This window comes from Chinchilla lanigera, unplaced genomic scaffold (genome assembly GCF_000276665.1).
Source record: "Chinchilla lanigera isolate Chin_1 unplaced genomic scaffold, ChiLan1.0 scaffold00065, whole genome shotgun sequence".
In the NCBI taxonomy this organism is placed as follows: Eukaryota; Metazoa; Chordata; class Mammalia; order Rodentia; family Chinchillidae; genus Chinchilla; species Chinchilla lanigera.
This window is the reverse complement of record NW_004955466.1, coordinates 2,895,773-2,917,372: the sequence shown is the minus strand read 5'-3', so window position 1 is coordinate 2,917,372 and position 21,600 is coordinate 2,895,773. Positions and strand designations below refer to the sequence as shown.

Here is a 21,600-nt window from a genome sequence, read left to right as displayed (position 1 = left end):
CTTTTGCCGCTGAGCTAGATCCCCAGCCCCCTTTTATGTCAAATATTGAAAAGTAGTTTTCAGATTTTGCATTTCCCTAGTTTGTCAAGTAGCAGTGAAATTAATAACTGCAGCTTAAAATCTATTTTATATCTTTAAGAACTGTCAGTAACATAAGTAAGTGCTGTTCATATGGAATCATACATATAAAGTGTGGCTCAAAATTCCATACACTATCCAAACTGTTCTGTGGAAAAAAAAGTTGAACCAGTCCTGTAAGTTTTATGTATATATGAAAGAGGTCTGTGACCAGATAATTTCACTGATAAATAAGTTAAATACCTCCTCAGTGTAGACATTGTGGTTCTGAGATTGATTGATGTGGACTGCGTATACTCAAACTTAAAAAGTTTGAATATTGAATTTTTTACCTGCCTTTCCTGCACTCCGTGAATGCAGAAAAAAATAATTTAAAATATATTAGAAAATAGAATATGTTAGAATAATATAGAAATCAGAGAAATACTGCTTTGTACATTAATTTGTGCTGCCTTTAAAACTAGACTAACTCAAGTGAAGTGCTTTATTTCTAAGTGATTTACTGGGTTTTTTTAGATGTGAAAAAAAGAAATACTTCTACTTTTTTATGAGTTTTTGTTGTCGTTGTTATCTTTTGGCCTTTTGGCTATTCACTTACATGTCTGTTGAGCCTTGCACTGGGTGTGTTAACAAATACTAGTCTCTGCAGTAATACTCAAAATAACCCTGTGAACTAGAACTATAATCTGCATTTGGGAGATAAAGAAGTTGAACCTCAGATAAATCACTTGCTTAAGGCACAAAACTAGTAATTGCTGTGTAGGACCTTGTTTGAATTGGCCAATTCTGGACCTGATGCATATATATACACAGCGTGTGCACCAGTGGAGAGTTTGGATGGAGCCTTGCATCCAGCTTCGCACTTCACTGAGCGGGCACAGCTGTGGAGACCCAGAGTAGAGTAACTTTTTTCTAATTTTTCCAAGGGACCATATATATGCTACATTTGTTTCTCATTAAATCTGTTTCAAGTCTGGAGCAGTTTCTGCTACACTGTATCGTATCATTTGCTGCTTTTCCTTGTTATATATTTATTCTGTGCACAAAAAATTACATACATAATCTTCAATACATTTATAGGAAGAAATTTTTTTATCTAGTGATGTATACTGAGGACATATAGAAATGTGCCTGATCTACTTCACCTGCTGTAGAATAATCTTCACTTTATGATAAGTAGACAGTAGACAACACTTTAAGGTCACATGTCTGAAGGAATTTTATGGTTTTTTCTAAAGATTTTATTAGAGTAAAAATACTCCATACCCAGTTGGCTCTTGCTAACTTTCAATTCCTACCATGCTTTTCTCCCTCCCTCCCTAAAATATTCTGTAAATATCCTTTATTGGACAAGGTTTGTGCTATAATATATGCAGTTTGTTTGTTTGTTTGTTTTGGTTTTTCTCTGGTACCGGGAACCGAACTCACGACCTTGCGCTTGCCAGGCAGGCGCTTTTGCTGCTGAGCTAAATCCCCAGCCCCAATATATGCAGTTTGAATGAAGTCTTCTAAGATTGACTTAATGTGCCCATTTGTATTACTTAGAATCAGGCATAAATGTTTAAGAGATAATATTCTTATAATCACAGTGGAACATACAGTTTAAGCAAGACTCATTTAGGGAAATGTGTTAGTTTTTTGTTTATCTGTTTTTGGTGCTTAAGCACACAAAGAAAAGATTGTTTCTATAATTTCTTTTTTCTTTTTCCTGTTTCTCTTTTTAAATTTTTGAGACAGTTTTTTAGTATGTTACTTGTACGGGCCTCCAGCTACTGGGTTCAGGTGATCCTCACCTCAGCCGCCTGATACTCAGGAGTTCCCTGGCTGTTGCTGCCTGCTTGTTTTGTTTTGTTTTGTCTTTTCTTTTCTTTCTCTTTTTTTCTCTTCTTTTCTCTTTGTTTTCTTTCCTAGGAATGGAAACTCAGGGCTTCACACATACTAGGCAGTTGCCTGTACCACTGAGTGATATCCCCAGGCTCTGCCTTTTCCTAAAGGACAGCTGTGTTTCCTTATACGTTGTAATCCCCAGTGGTCCTCATAAATACTTTTGTTTGCTCTTTGAACTTGACTTTGTTTTACATGTTTTAAAGTAATTTGAAACATGGTGCCAAGTATTTATAATTCTTTATCGGACAGAAGATTTAATATTTTGAGAAATAAGTCATAGATTTAATGCAAATACCTGTTAATTATACAAAATGTGAAAAACTAGCACAAGTTATGGATTGTTATTGTCAGTCATAGCTCCAGTTTTTAGATATATTCAGTTTTAAGTTTTTGTTTAAAATGAAATGTAATAGCTTTTAACCTTTTTTTTTCTGCTCATAATCTGCTAACACATCAAAGTACAACAGAAGTACTCCCTTAAAATTGTATGTGCCTCCTTGCCAGTATTTTAATTAATACACACATGACTGGAGACAACTTCTTAGACTTTTCACAGCCAGAAGCAGCAACTTTATTTTAAATGAGGGAATGATAGGATTTATTTCTTTGAGAGGGAGTCTTCGGTTTTCAAATAACGCATCATTTATCTGTGAGTAAATAGAGTATTCTAAGGATTTAAAATGTCAGTGTAGAGATTACGTACTTTATCTGGGTGGTTTTTAAAAATTAAATTATTTGTAAATATGGAATTATATGATAATAAAAGTGAAGGGATGGAACTGACAGAAAATACTCAGAAATGATAAGCTAAGTTTTGTTTAAAAACAATTAGAATCTTGTGAAAATTTAAAACTACAGATTTGAGAATTAATTTCAAATGAGTGATTAATACTAACATTATAACTTATAAAAATTATAATATACTAAGGAGGCTTCCTTAAAATGGGCATTGGTTTTAAACCTTACTTTGTTATAAAATGTCTTTGTTCTCTTTCATAATCAAAGCAGACTACCTTATAAGAGAAATCCTGAGAAAAGAACAGTGCAGGTTATAATGGGATAAAATAGAATAGGGCAATTTTCAGATATTTCTCGGCTATAGATTTCACTGCTTTTGTTTTTGTATTTATAGATAAGTAATTTGGGGTAAAAGAGGTGTACAAATATAGTAGACAGTTTTTAAAGGGAATAAGCCAGGGAAGACTGCCATCTATCATAGATATGTGTGTGACTATGTAATCATTACACCTTTGAAGAAACATCAGGATAGGGCACATATACTCATGGAGTGAACTGTTTTGTGGTTGATAAGGAGGCCTAAAATTTGTAATTAGGAGTTTTCTTATTTGCATTGGATACTTTAGTATAAAGAAAATAAAAGATACAGAAAAGAGAAGGAATCAAGGGTGAATAATGCTAAAGAATGAAAGCATTTTCATTATATTAATAATAGCATGTTTCAGTCTTGACCTCTGTCTGTATATTTTTTGCCAGATGTCTCTGAATATGTACACTGTTAAGTAAGAGTATTGACATTATAAAGTAAAATGTCTCTTCAGAATTTCTTTCTGCTGCTCACTGTTGTCTGACCATGGGATATACTGGGACTTTTTTCTGATTGTGATAAACTTAAAGTGAACAAAGTTCCAGGGCCGATAAATCTTAAGTTTTACATTAGCCTACTTCTTAGAAGTTAATTATTTTCACTACCAAATTTTTACTTAACTGCTCCAGATACTTCCAAGCAAACTTTCTTAGCCATTCCTTCAGGGACTCTTTTTCGTCTTATAAGTGAAATGATTAAATTATTGGTACTAGGTTTAGTGTTTAAAGTGTTCAGACCACTTGAGAATTTTCTAATTTGGCCACATTGCCAAAATTACAACTAACCTAAACTGTAGATTGAAAATGTGTTTGTAGTTGTATAAATTTTGGTTATTAAGTACACATATGTCTACTAAAAATAATTAACTGCTACATCATTGTTTTTTTTTTTTTTTTTTTTGCGGTACCGGGGATCGAACTCACGACCTTGAGCTTGCCAGGCAGGCACTTATGCCACTGAGCTATATCCCCAGCCCTACATCATTGTTTTTGACACAGTGTATCAGAATACAGTGTATCAAACTTCATTTCACTTATTAGGTAATGGTTTTTAGATTTGCTTCATTATTTATGGCATGTTAACATGCTTGACATAATTGCATATTGAAAATTGCAGGGGAGGGGCTGGGGATTTAGCTCAGCGGCAAAAGCGCCTGCCTGGCAAGCGCAAGGTCGTGAGTTCGGTTCCTGGTACCGGAGAAAAACAAAAAAACAAAAAAAAACAAAAAAAAAATTGCAGGGGAGTCAGAATCAGAACTGAGTTCTAATACTTTTTGTTGTCACTTAATTGCTATTGACTTTAGGCAAGTTACTTAATTTTTCTGAGCCTCAGTTTCAGGACTGTCTTGACAACCAAATTTAAAAAAAAAATGTGTATAAGCAAGTGACACATTTTGGCTTGAAAAAAGTGTGTGTGTGTGTGTGGGTGTGGGTGTGGGTGTGGGTGTGGGTGTGGGTGGGGGGTTTGGGGAATGAATCCAGGCTTCATAAATGCTAAGCAAATATTGTGCCACTAATATATAGCCCCAGACCTAAAAATTGATTTTTGTAAGAACTGGGAACTGTCTAAGAAAGATAATCTAATGAGCTAGTACATACCCTTTTGTGACTAGCTTCTTTTCACTTAACATTATGTTTTTGGGGTTCATCCATGTATGATGCATCAGTGCTTTATTCCTTTTTATGGCTGAATGTTCTAATGTGTGAATATGCCATATTTTTTGTTGAACCATTTGGGTTGTTTATTTTGGCTGTTGTAAGTATTGATATGAGGAACTGTACAATATACATATGTGTACTTAATAACCAAAATTTATATGCCACTGCTGAGACTCGGGCATTGTAACTCCAGATTTGGAACTTTTTTCTCTCTCACCAAGTGTCTTTTAGTTTTGTCCAGGAAAAAATCATGAAGTCTTTCTAAGAAGTAGCTTCAAGACAATTTTCTTGTGTATAGGCTTCTGTTTAAATACCTGGTTTCAGTTCTTTTTGTTCTATACTAGGAGTAAAATTGCTGGATCTTCCATAATTCTGTGTTTTATTTATTAAAGAGCTGCTGTAGTCTTTTCCGTGGTGGCTCTACTGCCTGACATTTACATGAGCCATGTGTGAAGGTTCCAGTTTCTCTCATGTGCTTGCCACCACTGTTTTTAATTTTAGCTGTCCTATCAACCAGTAATTTTTATGAACTAGAACAATACCAAAAATATTAATATATTACACAGGTATACATAGATCTTTTATTTCAAAGAAGGGTAAGTATATGTATATTGGCTTAAAAAAATAAAGTACTTTTTTTTGTGGTACTGGGAATCAAACTCAGGACCTTGCACTTGCCACGCAGGCGCTTATGCCACTGAGCTGTACCCCCAGCCCTAAAGTATATATTTTTAAGAGTTGCCAAAGAACACTTAAGTGCTATTCTAGTCAAACCCTTCCATTTAATAGAAAGCCCCAGAGACTTGAGGTGGGTCGTCTACTGACATAATACAACTTTTAAAATATGATCAAGCCACTGCTGAGACTCAGGCATTTTAACTCCAGATTTGGAACTTTTTCTCTGTCTCACCAAGTGTAAGTGTCTTCTAGTTTTGTCCAGGAAAAAATCATGAAGTCTTTCTAAGAAGTAGCTTCAAGACAATTTTCTGTTGTTTTACTTCATGTAGGAATAAGATTTTTACTCTATTGTCTGTCAACTATCTGGTTCATATACTTGTGGGTTTGGGGGGTGTTTTGGGTGGGTTGATTTTATTTTTACTGTGCTAGGATCTGAACCTAGGGGGCCTTGCACATACTGGGCAAGTGCTGTATCATCGAGCGGAAACCACTAGCCCTAATACTTGTTTTTAATTTGTTAACCGAAAATTACAGCTGAAGATCTTCCATGAGCTTCCAGTTATTTTTGCCAAATTCATGTTGACCTAGACTACTAAAAAACAAAGTTCAGGGATCTGAAATTTATGTTCTTAAGTTTAAAAAAATAAAAAAGTCATTAGGTTGTACTCGAGGTAGAGCACCTGTTTAGAGTGACCGGCCATGGGTTTGATCCGAGTGCGTGTGCACGCGCGTTGCGCGCACACACACACGCACAGTGGAGTGGGGGCAGAAAGGAGACGACACCTTATTTAAAGAAAGAAGTCTTAATGTCAGAATAGATCACTAGCAAAACTTCGCTTGTGGGATAAATTAGAGCAGTGAGTGAAAATAAAGCTAATTCAGAGTAGATGGCTATCCCTGATGCTTTGAAACATCTCCATTGATGGAATTTCTTAGGTTCCTCAGGTAATTTTAGTTTTTACCTTTACAGTAAAAAAATTCTCCCATATAGCTGGCCAGAGTCTTAAGAATTTGAAGATAGATTTTTCAGATATAGTAGTTCATACAGTAGTTCTTGGTGGTTGCTATCTGTTGCTTGTTTTAAAGTCTTCATTATTTTATATTTTAGACTCAAGAGAGGGCCAAGACTGTCGTGAAGGGGTTATCAGCCTACATATATTTCTATTTATCTGATTAATCATATCTCAAACCAATATTGATTTTAAGATTGTATTTCCTCTCTTTAATGTACATACAGTAATTAAGGTTTAAGTGTTACATGAAATGTTAGAGATGATGATGGAACTTTAAACAGTTTCTTCTGAAATCATTTAGAACAAATAGATCAAGGTGGAGGCAAGGAATGTACAAACTAAAGATAGAGAATTTTGTTGTAGGAAAGTTAGTATAAGAGGATCATATGTTCTAGGCCAGAGCTTGTCTCAAAATAAAAAAGGCTGGGGATATAGCTCAGTGAGAGAGCACTTGCTTAGCATGTGCAAGCCCTAGGTTCAATCGCCAGCATGGGGCAGGAGCGCTTTAATATTCTCTACTTCATTTTCTAGTTTAGATTAGCCTACTTTACTTGCCCTACTTCTTGCTGGCTTATGACTGTAGCATTTGATGTATATCTAAATGAAACATTACAATATTTTAAATATGCAAAGCAAGAATAACAACATACAACTGTCAAGAATGAAATAGAGTAGGTATAAAAAGCAGACACAAGCCTAGCTTATAATCCCTAAGGCAGGAGAATCACCACAAATTTGAGGCCAGCCTTGGCTACATGCTGAGACCTACTCTTTAAAACCAAAAAAGTAGCTCATACCTATAATCCCAGCACCCAGGAGACTGAGGCAGGAGGATTGCTGTGGAGTTTGAGGCCAGCGTGGACTACAAAGTGAGTTCAAGGCCAGCCTGAAGTCCATAGTGAAACCCTGTCTCAAAAGATAAAATAAGTAAATACATACATATAAAAAAAAAGAAGACACAAGAACTCAATATCATTATTAAGTATATTTATTGAAGGAAGTAGATGTGAATACTTTAATATAGTTTAATATATAAAAATAGTATAATGACCTTATGTTAATCCCCAAAGTCAGTGGTTCTTAAAGAGGGTATATTATAATCAATTTAAACTATTAGTATTAAGGAAGACACTGAAGGCTCTGGTTGTGTCTGAGGTTGATGTAACTTTTAGATAGACATGTCTTTTAAATTTCCTTAGGGAAGTTCCATAAATGGCTATGGTTAAAAGCCATTGTTCTGACATAAGAAAAAATGAAATTCGGTATGTTCTCCCTAAGACTGCAGGAACTGTAATTAAAAGAAATGCCAGATGGCTGTATCTTGTAAAAATATATTTAACCAGATCACAAAAAAATTTAAAAATTGATAATGCTTTGATCTGTTTGTGAAAATAGGCACCCACATGCATTGCTAGTAGGAGTATTAGTTGATACAGTTCTGGAAGGCAGTTTGTCAGTATGTATCAAAGTCTTAAATGTTTTTATTTGGTCAAGCTTATCCTGGGAATTTATTTTAAGGATTTATTGGAAAACATTAGATTATAAAACCGTGTATACAGTGTCTTCTGTGCTTAGATTGCATTTTAAAAATCCTTAAAGGGGGGATAAAGAAAGAATTAAGATGTGTTATGTACATGTACCAACTCCCCACAAGGAATATAATCATTATCTACTGCAAACATGTACTAATAAAAATAAAAATTTAATAACAATTTTAAACCCTAAAGTCTTTATGGTATCTTAAACAATACTAGTCGTTACAGCTAAAAGAAACCCTTTGCCTTAAAGAATTTCAGCCTCCCTGAAGATGAAGAGACCTACTAGGGAGACAGTTACCTCCTGGACTAAGGTTGCGTATTAATTTTAGTCAGTGATAAGATCTGAAGCTCTTGATACTTTTAATTTCTCTGAAATCCAAGCTGAACCTCCTTTTGATAATTACTGAAAATTTTAATAAGAATGTCTCTGCTCAGATAAGGTTGTAGCCTGCTTTCCTGTTTTGCTCTAATGAAACTTCTTTGAATTTGGCTTTCTTGAGACAGGGTCTCACCATGTGGTTCAGGCCAGCCATCAACTCCTATGTAACTCAGGCTGGCCTTGTACTTGCAGTGATCCTCCTGCTTCAGGCTCCTATACACTCTTGGGATAAGAGGCATGCACCACCAAGCCTGGCTTTCTGGTGAAACTGTAAAGCTATTGAATTCTTCATACTTTTAGGGGATTGTCTGGTAACTTCTTCCAATTTGATAGAATCTGGCATTCTATGTTTTTTCTGTGTACTCCTGTAGCTGTCATATTAGCGTATGAGTAATTATGGCTGTCCTTCAGAGCTTACCTACTTCTTGGTTTAACAGCTTCTGAGGTGATCCTAATGACAATTTTGCCTTTCTAATTTCCTTTCCAGTTTTGTTTATCTTTATACTATTGATAACCATGTAATTCATAATTAGTTGTAAAAGTCAAGAAAATTTTTTAAACTGGTAACTTTTTATTGCTTCTACACTCACAACTCTGTTGGGGGGCAGGAAAGAGACTACTGTGGTTCTAAACTATTTTTGAGTAACTATTATCCCCCCTAAAAAAATGCATGTAGTAGGCCAGGCATGTGGTCCTCGCCTATAATCCCAGCACTCGAAGGCTGAGGCAGAATCGTTGAGAGCTCGAGGCCAACCTGAACTGTCTCAAAAAGATGAAAAAAAAAAAGAGCAGGTACTGTGTATGTATGAGAATAAGCACAATACACACACACGGTAGACTTCCACTGCAGTTTTAGGAGATACACATATTCATTAGTTTTATGGACAAGAAAAGAAGTGCCTGGCAAATATAAATAGACTTCAACCTCCCTATTAACCGAAGAAATTAAAGTTTTTGAAAGTGATGAATATTGGTGAAAATATTGCTAATGGGATATAAATTAATGTGAACTCCCTAGAAATGTGTAAGGCTTTTAAAAATGTCACAATCTTCAGTAAAGTTCTGTTTCTAGGAATTAAAACATCAGAATCTTAGATTTATATGCACTAATGACTACTATGTGCTGAAATATTTGTTATTAACTTACAGTAGCAAAAATAGAAGCAACTTAGATGTTGAACTTTGTATAATGCTATTGCAATGTGTACTGTTATGGAAAAAGAAAATACACCAGGATGTTCAGGAGAAAAAAATTGTTTCTAGGTGATGGGATTGTTGGTGGTTTTACCTATTTATTTCTGTATTCCCATTATTTTTATAGTATATCTTATAATATCTTTTTAAAATGTAAGTTATTCTATTATTTTCAGAGTTTTACTTAAAATTCAGCAAGCTGATATTGACTGACACTCAAAAATACATGTAGTTTTTTTCCCCCAAAACATAGTACATTGTTACTGGTTCAGGAAATTTTATCTTAAAACACACGTTGAGTTAAGAGCAAAACAATTAATTTTAGGATACCTTTTCTTTCTCCTACCAGAAGTGGAAGACTTATTTTCTTCACTTAAACATATCCAACATACTTTGGTAGATTCCCAGAGCCAGGAGGATATTTCACTGCTTTTACAACTTGTACAAAATAAAGATTTCCAGAATGCGTTTAAGATCCACAATGCTGTCACAGTGCACATGAGCAAGGCCAGTCCTCCTTTTCCTCTTATCGCCAACGCCCAGGATCTTGCACAAGAGGTACGTATTGTGAACGTCTTGGTAACACCTACCAGAAGTATTAGTGATAGTAAGGCAGTATGATTAGAAAGTAATGGTGTGGCTATACGGCTAGTTCAAAGTAGTTACTGCTGATCACATGTTAATAATTTATTGTGATAGGAAAACTTTGCTGTGTGCATTATGTCCTGAAAAATGTGCTGAGACATAGTGTTCTGTTTCATGAAGAGAGTTACTTTTGTATATAGGATTATAAGTTTAGATAGTAACAAGCAGATTTTGGTAACTAGAGGCAAAGTTTTTAAATGCTTTTAGTATGATTTTATTCATTTTAAGCATTATACATTTTAAACTAAGAAACGAATACTGATTGGGTAAAATTATAACTGGTATTTGGGGATTATAGACTATAACTGCTAAAATTTATTACTTGTAGATATTTTAAAGTATTTCTCCTATTAAAACTAAATTACTAAATTTTCCTAATTACTAAATTTTAATATACATTGAGAGTTTCTTTTGTTATCGTGCTGTCTTAATCTGCAAACATCTTTTAAATTGAAGATTTCAATACTTTGGTTTCTCTTCAGATCATATAAATCTTTCACCTTTTAAATTGAAGATTTCAAAAGCATGTAAACCATTTCTTGTTGCGGGGTACGGACATTCTGTCACTGATAAAATTTAAAATTACTTTGATATTATAAAAGTAATTTGGGAGGTCTACCACGTAAATGTTTGAGGTATAATCAAAATACATAGTAAATGTTTAAAAATTTTTTATAGTAAAAGACAAATTGCCATTAATCACCCTTAAAATAATCCTCTTCTCTTCGCTCTTACCCCATTTTCTTGGTACTTTCTGAAGCAGTCCTGGAAGTTCTCATTTAGGAGTGTCTTTACAAGGCATGATTAAAAATACAGTGAATGCTGCTCTCCAGGTTTACCTAATGGAAAGGCAGGCTCATAAAAGCATTACTGTGTGTCCTCGTCTAACTTACTTACTAGATATGGCACTGTGCAACTCCTGGCTCTTCCCCAAAGTGAAAATGACTGTGAAACGTAAACATTATGAATCAATTCAAGGCATTGAGATAGCGGTAACAGTACAATTAAAGGCGTGAAAGAGGACTTTCAGAACTGCTTCAGAAAGTGGCAAGAATGCTGAGATAAATGTGTTTTAAGGGAGTATTTTTGGTTGTTTTTGTTACTTGCTTTTTGAGACAAGGTCCAACTACTTAGTTCAAACTGGCCTTGAACTCACTATGTGGCCTAGGCCAGCCTCGCATGTGCAGCAATCCTCCTGCCTCAGCCTCCTGAGTACCAGAATTACAGGTGTGCAGCACCATAGCTGGCTGGGAGGGGGAATATTTTGAAGGAAATTAATGGCAATAGTTTTACTGTAATAATTTTTTAAAATTTAAACACTCATTTTTAAAATCACATCTTGTATTTCATTGACTCCAAACATGAGAGGGAATAGGGCTGGGGGAGGGTAGGACTTCCAAAGCTGTAGATCTATCAATTAGGTTAAGATATACTTTTCAGATTAGCACAGTGGTCCCAAAGGGAGAGATTTTCCTTATTAAGGTGATTAAGATGGCAAACTCTACGTGCAGGAGTAGTAAGAGAGAAACCTAGTGGTGACCAGGTCCCAGGAGAGAGCAACCCAAGGACCTGCTCCTAGAGGGGAAATCTGGAATTTTTCCATACACCAGACTTTAAAAAGAGCTGACTGAAATCTATTCCTGAGGTCAACTTTTATTATTGAAATGAACTATATAATATTTTTACTAAAAGAGTTATCAAACTGAGTGTGTAGCTCAGTGGTAAAGTGCTTGCCCTGGGTTCCATCTGTAGCACAGCAAAAAGACCAAAACAAAACAAAAGAATTATCACTGTAGGTTTTTAATTTAAAAGTTATCACTTATATGCAACATTTTTTATTTAAAAATATTAACTCATAGTTTAAATCATTTTTCTGAAAGTTACTTTTTCAACAGATTTTTTTTACAGATCAACATTATTTTGCTCATATACCGTTTATAAATATAGTGTGATTTTTATTGTGAATTGGAAGAAATACCAGATTAGTCACTGTGATCTTTCCTTCTCCGCCAGGTTGGGGGAAGGTGTCCCTAGCTAGCTTCTGGGCCTTTGTTTTGTTAAATAGAACAGTGTTGGGAGGAGAGAATGAGAAAAGCTGGAGTTCGTGATTGCTCTCTCTGGGAAAAGCTTGCTCTGGGATGCTGTCGGTGTGTGGCAGTGATAGTGACCTTGGGCCTGCGGTCGTTCCCCTGGCCTAGGGTTGTTGGTCAGGACCGAGGTAGCCCTGCCTTTCCGTTCGCTTGTGAGACAGGCACACGCTTTGATGAGCTCATCGAGGAGGAATATTAAGTCTGATAACAAAGTTGTAAAAGTTAAGTGGACTTGTTGCTTTTATTTTACTAGAAAAAAATCTCAGCAGTCACCTAATTCAGTTCTCCTGTTTTATATTTCTGAAAATTAAAGCCAGCTGGCGTTTTGTGACTGACATAAGATTAACTAGGTTGCTTATGTGGCCCTGTTTTGTTTTTTAGCATTCATAATTCTAGCAGTTTTAATATACATACAGTAGTTAAAAGAACCTACCTTATGCTTCAGTTGTATTATTTTTAATGAAAATTAAGTAAAAACCTCAAGGAATTTAATGAAACATTAGAGTATTTTTTGTTTTTATCACAAAGTATTAGTTAAACATTAAGCATTACATAGTATATAAAGCCTGTTAAACTGCACATAGTAAGATCCAGATTAAATCTTTGATAATTTAGTATATTAATAAGCACAAAACAAATTTTTTGTTACTATAAGTGATTTTTATTTATTTTTCTGACAGTACTAGGTATTAAACCCAGGGCCTTTGCACCTAGTTACACTGCTAGCCTTTTTATTTTTTATTTTGAGAAAGGTTTTCACTAAGTTGTTAAGTTGCTCCGGCTGGGCTCGAGCAACTTGATCCTGTGGCCTCAGCCTCCCAGCATTGCAAGTGCTTTTATAAAGAGAGTAAAGGTTGAGAACTTGGACTTCATTAAATGAGCTCTTGCTTATCTAAGAACATTCTTAAGAGAATAAAATGCAAGCCAGCCCACCAAGAAATGTTATTTGATTGTCTGATTTGGAGATACTGTATGTATATGTTTAAATATATATGACAAAAACTCATATTTAGAATATGTATTTTAAAAACTCCTGCAAATTAATGAGAGTACTCAGATTTTTAAAATGAAAAAGAGAACAGACACTATTTTTTAAAAGGAAATCCAGAGCTGGGTGTGGTGACGCACACCTGTAATCACTGTACTTGGGCACTTGGAAGGCTGAGGCGGAGGATCGCTACAAGTTCAAAGCCAGCCTGGGGCTGCATAGGAAGACCGTGTCTCAAAAAAAAAAAAAAAAAAAGAAAAGCCAGATAGCCCCGAAAAATAAAAAGATACTTAGCATTCTTAGCCAACAGAGAATTATAAATTAAAACAAAAGCAGATACCACTGCACAGGCACTAAAATTACTATAATTAAAATTAAAAAGACTGGCAACAGCAAATGTTGGTGAACCTATGGAGCAGTCGAAAGAAGGCTGGTGGTGTATAAATTGGTACTACTACTATGAAAAAATGCTTGAAAATATTTATTAAAGCTAATGCACCCATACACTGTGACCTAATAGCTTCACTCGTAGCCTATACAAGAGAAAAGAAAACATAGTGACCCAAAGACTTACGAACAAATGTTTATAACCTTGAAATAATAGAAACTGCCGACAACCCAGAAACCTTTCAGTTTGTGTAAGTTGAATTAGGCTATCACTGGGAAGGAACAGGACTGAGTAAATACTTAGCGTCTTGTGAGCAGCGCCAAACTCTGGGTGGAGGGTGAGGGCTGGGAAGCGGAGAGCGGTAGGAAGAAGGAAGAAATACGGAAGGACATTTAACTGCTGAGTCTCCAAGGATAGTTGGGAATTTACCTGGAAGGAAAAGCTTTCTGTTATCAAAGGGCACAAAGGTGATAGTGACTGAGAAAGCCTGGCGTGTTTCTTCAGCAGTGCGTTAAGGTAGGGTATGATCTTAAAAGATGGAGTCCACATGCTGAAGGCCAAGTAAATTATATTAAGTTTTAAATTATCTTTCAATTGATACGCTTTGGTAAATATTTTGTTTTTTTTGAGACAGGGTCTTGCTATGTAGTCCAGGCTGGTCTTGAACTCACTTGCGTAGCCCAGGCTGGCCTCGAACTTGTGGTGATCCTCCTGCCTCTGCCTCCCAAGTGCTGGGATTATAGGCATGTGTCACCATGCCCCGCCAGTAAATATTTTAAAATAACTCACCTGAATAGATGGGAAGAGAAATCAGTTTGATTCAGAAAAGGCATTTTTTTAAACTTTCAGTACTTTTTCCTCTGAGGTGAAAATTTTTAGAAAGTCAAGGACACTTTGTTAACTTGACAAAAAATAATGCCAGAACCATGGCATCTTACCAAATTTCCATTTAGTCTCTTAGTAAAATAGTGTAACCTCCAAAGTATTACCACTAGTATTCAGCACTTATCTGGAGGTTGTAACCATGGAAATAAACAGGAAGGAGTAATGAAATACAAAAATGGAGAAGAAGAGGGAACATATGATTTTGTTCTAATTAGAATGAAATGAATACTTTGGTAAAAATAAGTGTAAAAATAAAGGAATGATATATACCCAGTGGATCATCCCTAAGTATAATAAAAGTCCTTTCATTTCTTTCCCTTTGGTCATCTGTTTCCGAATCTTTCACACTTAACATACTATTTCTCTAATTGTCTCTGGAGGAAGATAAGAAAAAGTAGTACAGTATAGCTAGAGAAAAATGTAAGGCTAGAAGTGAGCATTAAGCCTTTAGAACTACCCGATGCTGTGTGTTAACAGTAGAATGGGTAACACCTGGGTTAATAAGGGGACTGAAGTACTGGAATTTGAAGCTTCATTCAAAGGGAAGTTCTCAGTGATGTTTAGGAAGTAAATTAAAATAGAAATGGCAATAAATGTTTAGTACAGAAAAATATTTTTAAGTTTACTTGTGTCTTTTGTATACCCTTAGTACCTTTTTAATGCAAAATTGTTTCCCCCTCAGATTTACTTTTTCCAGCAATCAAAAGATGTATGGTTAGGGACTACAGATTTCTTTTTTGGTTTTGACTTGGTTTGGTTTGGTTTTGGTCTTGGTTTTGATTTTTTGAGACAGGGTCTTGCTATGAAGTTCAGGCTGGCCTTGAACTCACTGTGTAGTCCAGGCTGGCCTGGAACTCAAAGCAGTCCTTGTGCCACAACCTTGCAGATGCTGAGATTACAGGTGTGCACCATCACACAATGCCCGCACCCCCAGCCCTTTTTTTAATCTTTCATTTTGAGATAGGGTCTCACTGAGTTGCCCAGGCTGGGCTTGAACTTTGGTTCCTTCTTTGGTTCCTTCTGTCTCTACCTCCCAGAGTGCTGGGATTACAGCTGTATGTCCCTGTGCCTGGCAGAGATTTATGCCTACCTGATCTTATTAATAGTGATAATTTTGGTTTTGTTATCCACAGTATTACAAAGTCCTATTTTTGGTGAGTAGTTGGACTTGGGGATGAAAAATGAAAAAAAAATGAGAATCATTGATAATAAGAGCCATCAGCGTAATCTTTGGAGAGAGGGAGCAGAGGAAAATTTATATAGTACTTTTAACTACAGGATTTGGGCCAGGGATATAGCTCAGTGGCACAGAGCCTGCCTGGCAAGGGCAAAGTCCTAAGTTTGATTCCCGGCACAAAAAAAGCCTAAATAAATAAATAAATGAAGGATTTATGGTAGAAGAGAAAAGATTGAATATAAATAAGCTGAATTTAAAGAGCAAGTGATTAGAAACTGTAAAGGAAAATAAACTTAGAAGAATTAGATTTTTAAATGGAAGGATTTTGTAGATAAGAAGCTGATTCTTTTAAAAGAACAATAGACAAACCTTTGATGATTTAGATGATCTTAAAAAAAAAGCATTAAGAAAGAAAGAAATGTGAATGCAGACCCAGAGTGAGGTTATCTCATCAGTTTCTTACAAGTATGTTTCATTGTTTTGATTTGTACTTTTAAAAAAATTGCTTAGTGTGATTTTTTAAAAAAAATTAGAGGTGCATGCCCATAATACCAGCACTTGGGAGGCTGAAGCAGGAGGATCAGTGTGAGTTTGAGGGCAGCGTGGGCAACATAGTGAGTTCAAGGCCACGCTAGATTGCATACCAAGGCCCTGTCTCAAAAAAAAAAAAAAAGATTTAAAGGAAGAATCACCCTGCATAGGTGCTACTGCTATTTCCTGTGAAGTAGGAAGAATGATCTTTGCTTCTGTTTCTTAGGTACAAACTGTTTTGAAACCAACCCACCAGAAAGAAGGACAGGAATTAACTGCTTTGCTGAATGCTCCACATATTCAGGTAGAAAATGGACAGAGCATCATAAAAGGCATTTCCAACAAGATTTATCCTTTTTTTTTTTTTTTTTAAATCACCATCTCCTAAGGTTGGAAAAGACCTCAAACATTACCTAGCCAGGCTTTATATTTACAACCTACTCTGCAAAGTAATTATTGTTAGAGTATAAATATTTGAATTAACCAAATAATTTTTGAAACTTTTTGTCTTTTAAAATTGGACAAAAGTTACTTGCTTTTTTTTTCGGTTCTGTATTTTCCAGAAATTTTAATTATCTAGCATGTTTAAGCATTTCAATTTATTTTGTTTTAATATGCATCTTGGGCTTTTCACAATCCATTTCAGTTTATGCCCTGACACGCTCAGTACATCTTTTGTTATCAATAGCTCAGAAGTATACTGGGTTGCTTCTGAGCTTGACTTGCAGAATTGAGAAACAGATATGGATATACAAGTAATTATAGCAGTTCTAAAGATTTAATGAACAGAATCATATATACATGATGAGTTTAAAAGTCGTGCTGTTAAAATGCTGTCAATTTTTTTTGAAACAGGCACTTTTACTGGCCCATGATAAAGTTGCTGAGCAGGAAATGCAGCTAGAGCCCATTGCAGATGAGAGAGTTTATGAAAGCATTGGCCAGTATGGAGGAGAGACTGTAAAAATAGTTCGTATAGAAAAGGCTCGTGATATTCCATTGGTAAGTCTCCACTTCCCACAGAGGCCTCTCAGGTAACTGACAACTCGTACATTCTTCGTGGGTTTCTCTTTTGAAGTTAATTCATTGGAGTTTCTCTGTGTTCCTGCTCAGACCCCTTACTCAGTTAACAAAAATGTGTTCATCTTCTTTTCTCACCCATAACTGAATGAAAGTAATAGCTTGTGAAATGTTTGTTGAAGAACAAAGAAGGGATAAGTAGTTTATTTCATTCTCCCAACTTTTTAAAAACAATAATTAGAAATTCTGATTTTTAAAAAACTGAGTGTGGTTGCTCATAACTGTAATCCCAGCTCTCCAGAGGCTGAGGCAGGAAGATTGCTGGGAGTTTGAGGCCAGCTTAGGCTACAGCGTCAGTTCGAGACCAGCCTGAACTACATAGCAAGACCCTGTCTCAAAAATACATTCCCCCAAAAAAGAAGGAAAATCTCATCTTTTGATACTGTTAAATTTACTGAGATACAATTACTTACATATTTCAGATATTCTTAAGTGTACACCTTAATATTTGCTTTATAGCTTTTATATATAAAACTTCTCAAATCTTAGTCTACTATCATTGCCTTAAGTTTCTTTCTTTTATTGAAAGAAATATTCTTGAATCCTGGTGTCTCAGATTATAATTTGAAACGTTTTCCCCACCAAGAGAATAGAAACTGAAAAATCAAGATAAAATGTTAAAGTAAAAGTTTAGGAGAACAAGCTTAATCTATATGTTATATTCCCAATTTTTGAACATACATTTTTTTACTTAGCTTCTAATTTTGTATAACAAATATTAATTTCTAATACATGTTAATGTGAGTTGAATGTAGCTAAACTATTTAACATATAAATAGGGAGCCAGATTGATATTCATCCCTTCATCAAATTTTGAATTTAAAAAGGTTCTTTATAGTTAGAATTATGCTCATTACTTAAGCCCAAATGTATTGTAATCATTTGTATGGGGTTTAGCATATATGCAGAATAAATATGATTATAGGTTTTCACACAGTTTTTAAGCAAGTATATTTTTCTGCTATTGTATGCTTCAAAAATCCACTTGCTGTCAGAGTTCTGGAGTGTTCATAAAGCACAAGATATGAGGGAAATGATCAACTTTCAAATTTAATGACAATCATTACACCAGCTATGTAAGCAAACTTTTTTCCCAAGATAGTTGAAGGCTAGTATTGTTAGAGAAAAATTATTTTTTTCAATTAGGTTTAAAGTTGTTTATTTACAAAGTTCTTATTAGTACCACTACTTTTAAAATATAGCAAAAGAGGTCAGTTGCTAACCTCTGAACTGGCACATATAATGGCACAGAAAAAAATGTTAGAGGAAAATTATAATTTAAAAACAAAGAAGTGTTTAGCCAAAAACCTATTTTTATAATTAAACTAGACATTAACCTTCTTAGGGTGCCACAGTTCGTAATGAAATGGATTCTGTCATCATCAGCCGGATAGTAAAAGGAGGAGCTGCGGAGAAAAGTGGTCTCTTACATGAAGGCGATGAAGTTCTGGAGATTAATGGCATTGAAATTCGGGGGAAAGATGTCAATGAGGTTTTCGATTTGTTGGTAAGTTGACCTAAGTAATTCTTCTGTTTCTTCTGTTAGATTTATTTAGAGTAAATTATTTAGAGTAAATTATTACTCTAAGATTTAGAGTAAATTATTAGATTTAGAGTAAATTATTTTAGATTTAGAGTAAATTATTTTAAGACTGCCTATAATTGCAGCACACTGTGGGTTTGCGGCAGAAGGATCACAAATTCAAGTCCTGACTGTGCAGTGTACTGAAAATGAAAAATAGAAAGGGCTGGGCGTGTAGCTCAGTGCAGAGGCCCTGGGTTCACTCTCTATTACTCTGCCCCACTCCATACACACAGAAGTCAACAGCCCGGGACAGTTTCTGCCTCACTTTCCTGTGATACAAGTCTTTCCCAGTATTTGTTAGTAGAATTTGTTTTTGGCTAGGCACCACTGATAATATTTTACTTTGACCTTTTTTACTACCATGTATATTTTGCTTCTGAAATCAGTAATAATATAACAGGTTAATCAGTAAATATTTATTGAGTGCATGTGAATGTGTGCTAACTACTGGGGCAATAATAAAAATCCACATCCTCTTTTTTTTTGTCTTTTTGAGACAGAGTCTCACTATGCAGTTCAGGCTGGGCTTGAGCTCACTTTGTAGCCCAGGTTGGTCTTGAACTTGCAACGATCCTCTTGCCTTGGCCTCCCAAGTGCTGGGATTATAGGCGTGCGCCACCACGCCCGCTCCTCTTTTTTTTTTTTTTTTTTTTGATGGGGTGATACTTTGGATTGAACCCAAGGCCTTTTGCGCTGAGCTGTATGCCCAGCCCCTTTTTTATTTTTATTTTTGAGACAGGATCTCGCTAGGTTGGCAAGTTACCCAGACTGGGCTGGAACTTTCGATCTTTTTGCCTTGGCCTCCCAGAGTGTGACAAGCATGTGTCACCATGCCAGCTCCTCATGATTTTTCTGTATTTTTCTTATCTACAATTGTTCTTTCCTAACAATGTCAGATGATAACAGTGCTATAGGTGTACACTATGTAATATAATAAAGTTCAGTTTCTTATTCATACTAGCAGTACTTCAGGTGCTAGAGGGCAATAATGGCTACCATCTGAAGGTACAGCTATGGTATGGTTCCAGTATTGCAGAAAGTTCTGTTGTACAGTGCTCTGTAATTAGGAAGACGTTACCTTTTTTGTGTGTGTGTCAGGTACCAAACCCAGTTCCTTATGCACGCTAGGCTTATGGTTATCTTTTGAGGGCAATTTATGATCACTTTGTACACCTCATAAACCAAAATCTGTATTTTTAATTACTTAGCCTCAGTTGCTAGAGTAGAACCTCTACAATGACTATTGTAAAATCTAGAAAACATCCTTCATATCCCTATTTCTGTCCAGCCCCAGTTTATTGCTTTGGTAAAGCAAAATACCATTCATTGTTATTTTAACCTTTGTTGGTTGCTGTCTTAAAGTTGAACGCTGCTGTATCAGTGCCAGATACTATGAATACTCTCTAGGCTGGAGGTATCGGAATAAACAGGCCATTAATGCATGGTGTATTGAGCAATAATACTGAACCTAGTAGTGAGACTCTATGTGGTTAAAAAATAATATGGATAACATAATAAGACATCTAGAAATTGAGAATATTTGTGTGTAACACTTTGTAGGGCTGAGCATGGGGATAGATACACCTGTAATCCCAGCCATTTGGGAAGTGGAGACAGGACTTCAAGTTCAAGGCCAGGCTCACGAATTTGGTGAGATCCTGTCTCAAAACACAAAGGGATAGGGATGTAGCTCAGTGATAGAGTAATTGCATAGCATGTGTGTAACGCCCTTGGTTTAATCCTCCATCGTACACAGGAAAAACAGTGATTATGGAGGAGTCTTGGAATAGTTCATTTTGGAGAACATTATTCATAAGGTCATGGAATGAATTTCATAGTACAGATTTTTAAAGCAGCCTCATCTTTTTATTGCAGTCTGACATGCATGGTACTCTGACATTTGTTCTGATTCCCAGTCAACAGATCAAGCCTCCTCCTGCCAAGGAAACTGTAGTAAGTGACTTTTTCATGTTACTATTTATTGTTGTTTGGCTGTTGTTTACTTATCTGCGTCAGAAATGTCAGTTTCTTACACTCAAATAAAGAAGTAAACTTAGTAGTTTTTATTTAAATAAATATATTGACCCTTCAAATTTAGTAAATTCTGAATGTTTTTAAAATAAAAAACAGAAAATATTTTCGTTTCAGAAATTTTGTTTCCAACATTGAACTTTGTCTTCCTCTAGTTATAAGTGGTTTTGTTTAATTTAAACATACTTGGCATAGAAGTGCTTTTACAAATATTGTGTACATGTGGCCGGGTGTAGTGGTGCCTGCCTATAATCCCAGCACTTGGGAGACAGAGGCAGGAGTATCATTGTGAATTCAAGGCCAGCCTGTGCTACACAGTGAGTTCAAGCCCAGCCTGAACTATAGAGAGACCCTGTCTCAAAAAAAAAAAAAAAAAAAATGCATACCTATAACTCTTACTTTAGAGTGTGTTACTTTATATTAAACATTTATCAGCTGTATTAAAAGATGCACTTCATTACGTACTGTGTAATCCATTATGTCCTCTCAAATATATACCCAAGAGAATTCAGAACATACATTCACAGAACTTTTTTATAAATATTTGTAGCAGCATTTTTTTTTTTTTTTTATTTTAAAGAATAAAAGAAGGATAGCATAATAATAGGGGGGACTTAGCAAATTACAGACAAAATGGTAGGAAATTATCAATGGTTATCGTTTTACATAT

At 35.4% G+C, this 21,600-nt stretch overlaps 1 protein-coding gene across 1 annotated transcript in view; it reads left to right on the top strand.

The window, feature by feature from the left end:
• Mpp5 (membrane protein, palmitoylated 5 (MAGUK p55 subfamily member 5)) overlaps positions 1–21,600 on the top strand; it is a gene marked incomplete in the record, with an annotated part of 65,852 nt that overhangs the window by 19,924 nt on the left and 24,328 nt on the right. The window contains 5 exon segments of the mRNA XM_013522001.1: positions 9,880–10,088; positions 16,461–16,538; positions 17,090–17,236; positions 18,660–18,821; positions 20,775–20,852. Coding sequence (XP_013377455.1) covers positions 9,880–10,088; positions 16,461–16,538; positions 17,090–17,236; positions 18,660–18,821; positions 20,775–20,852 — 674 coding nt within the window.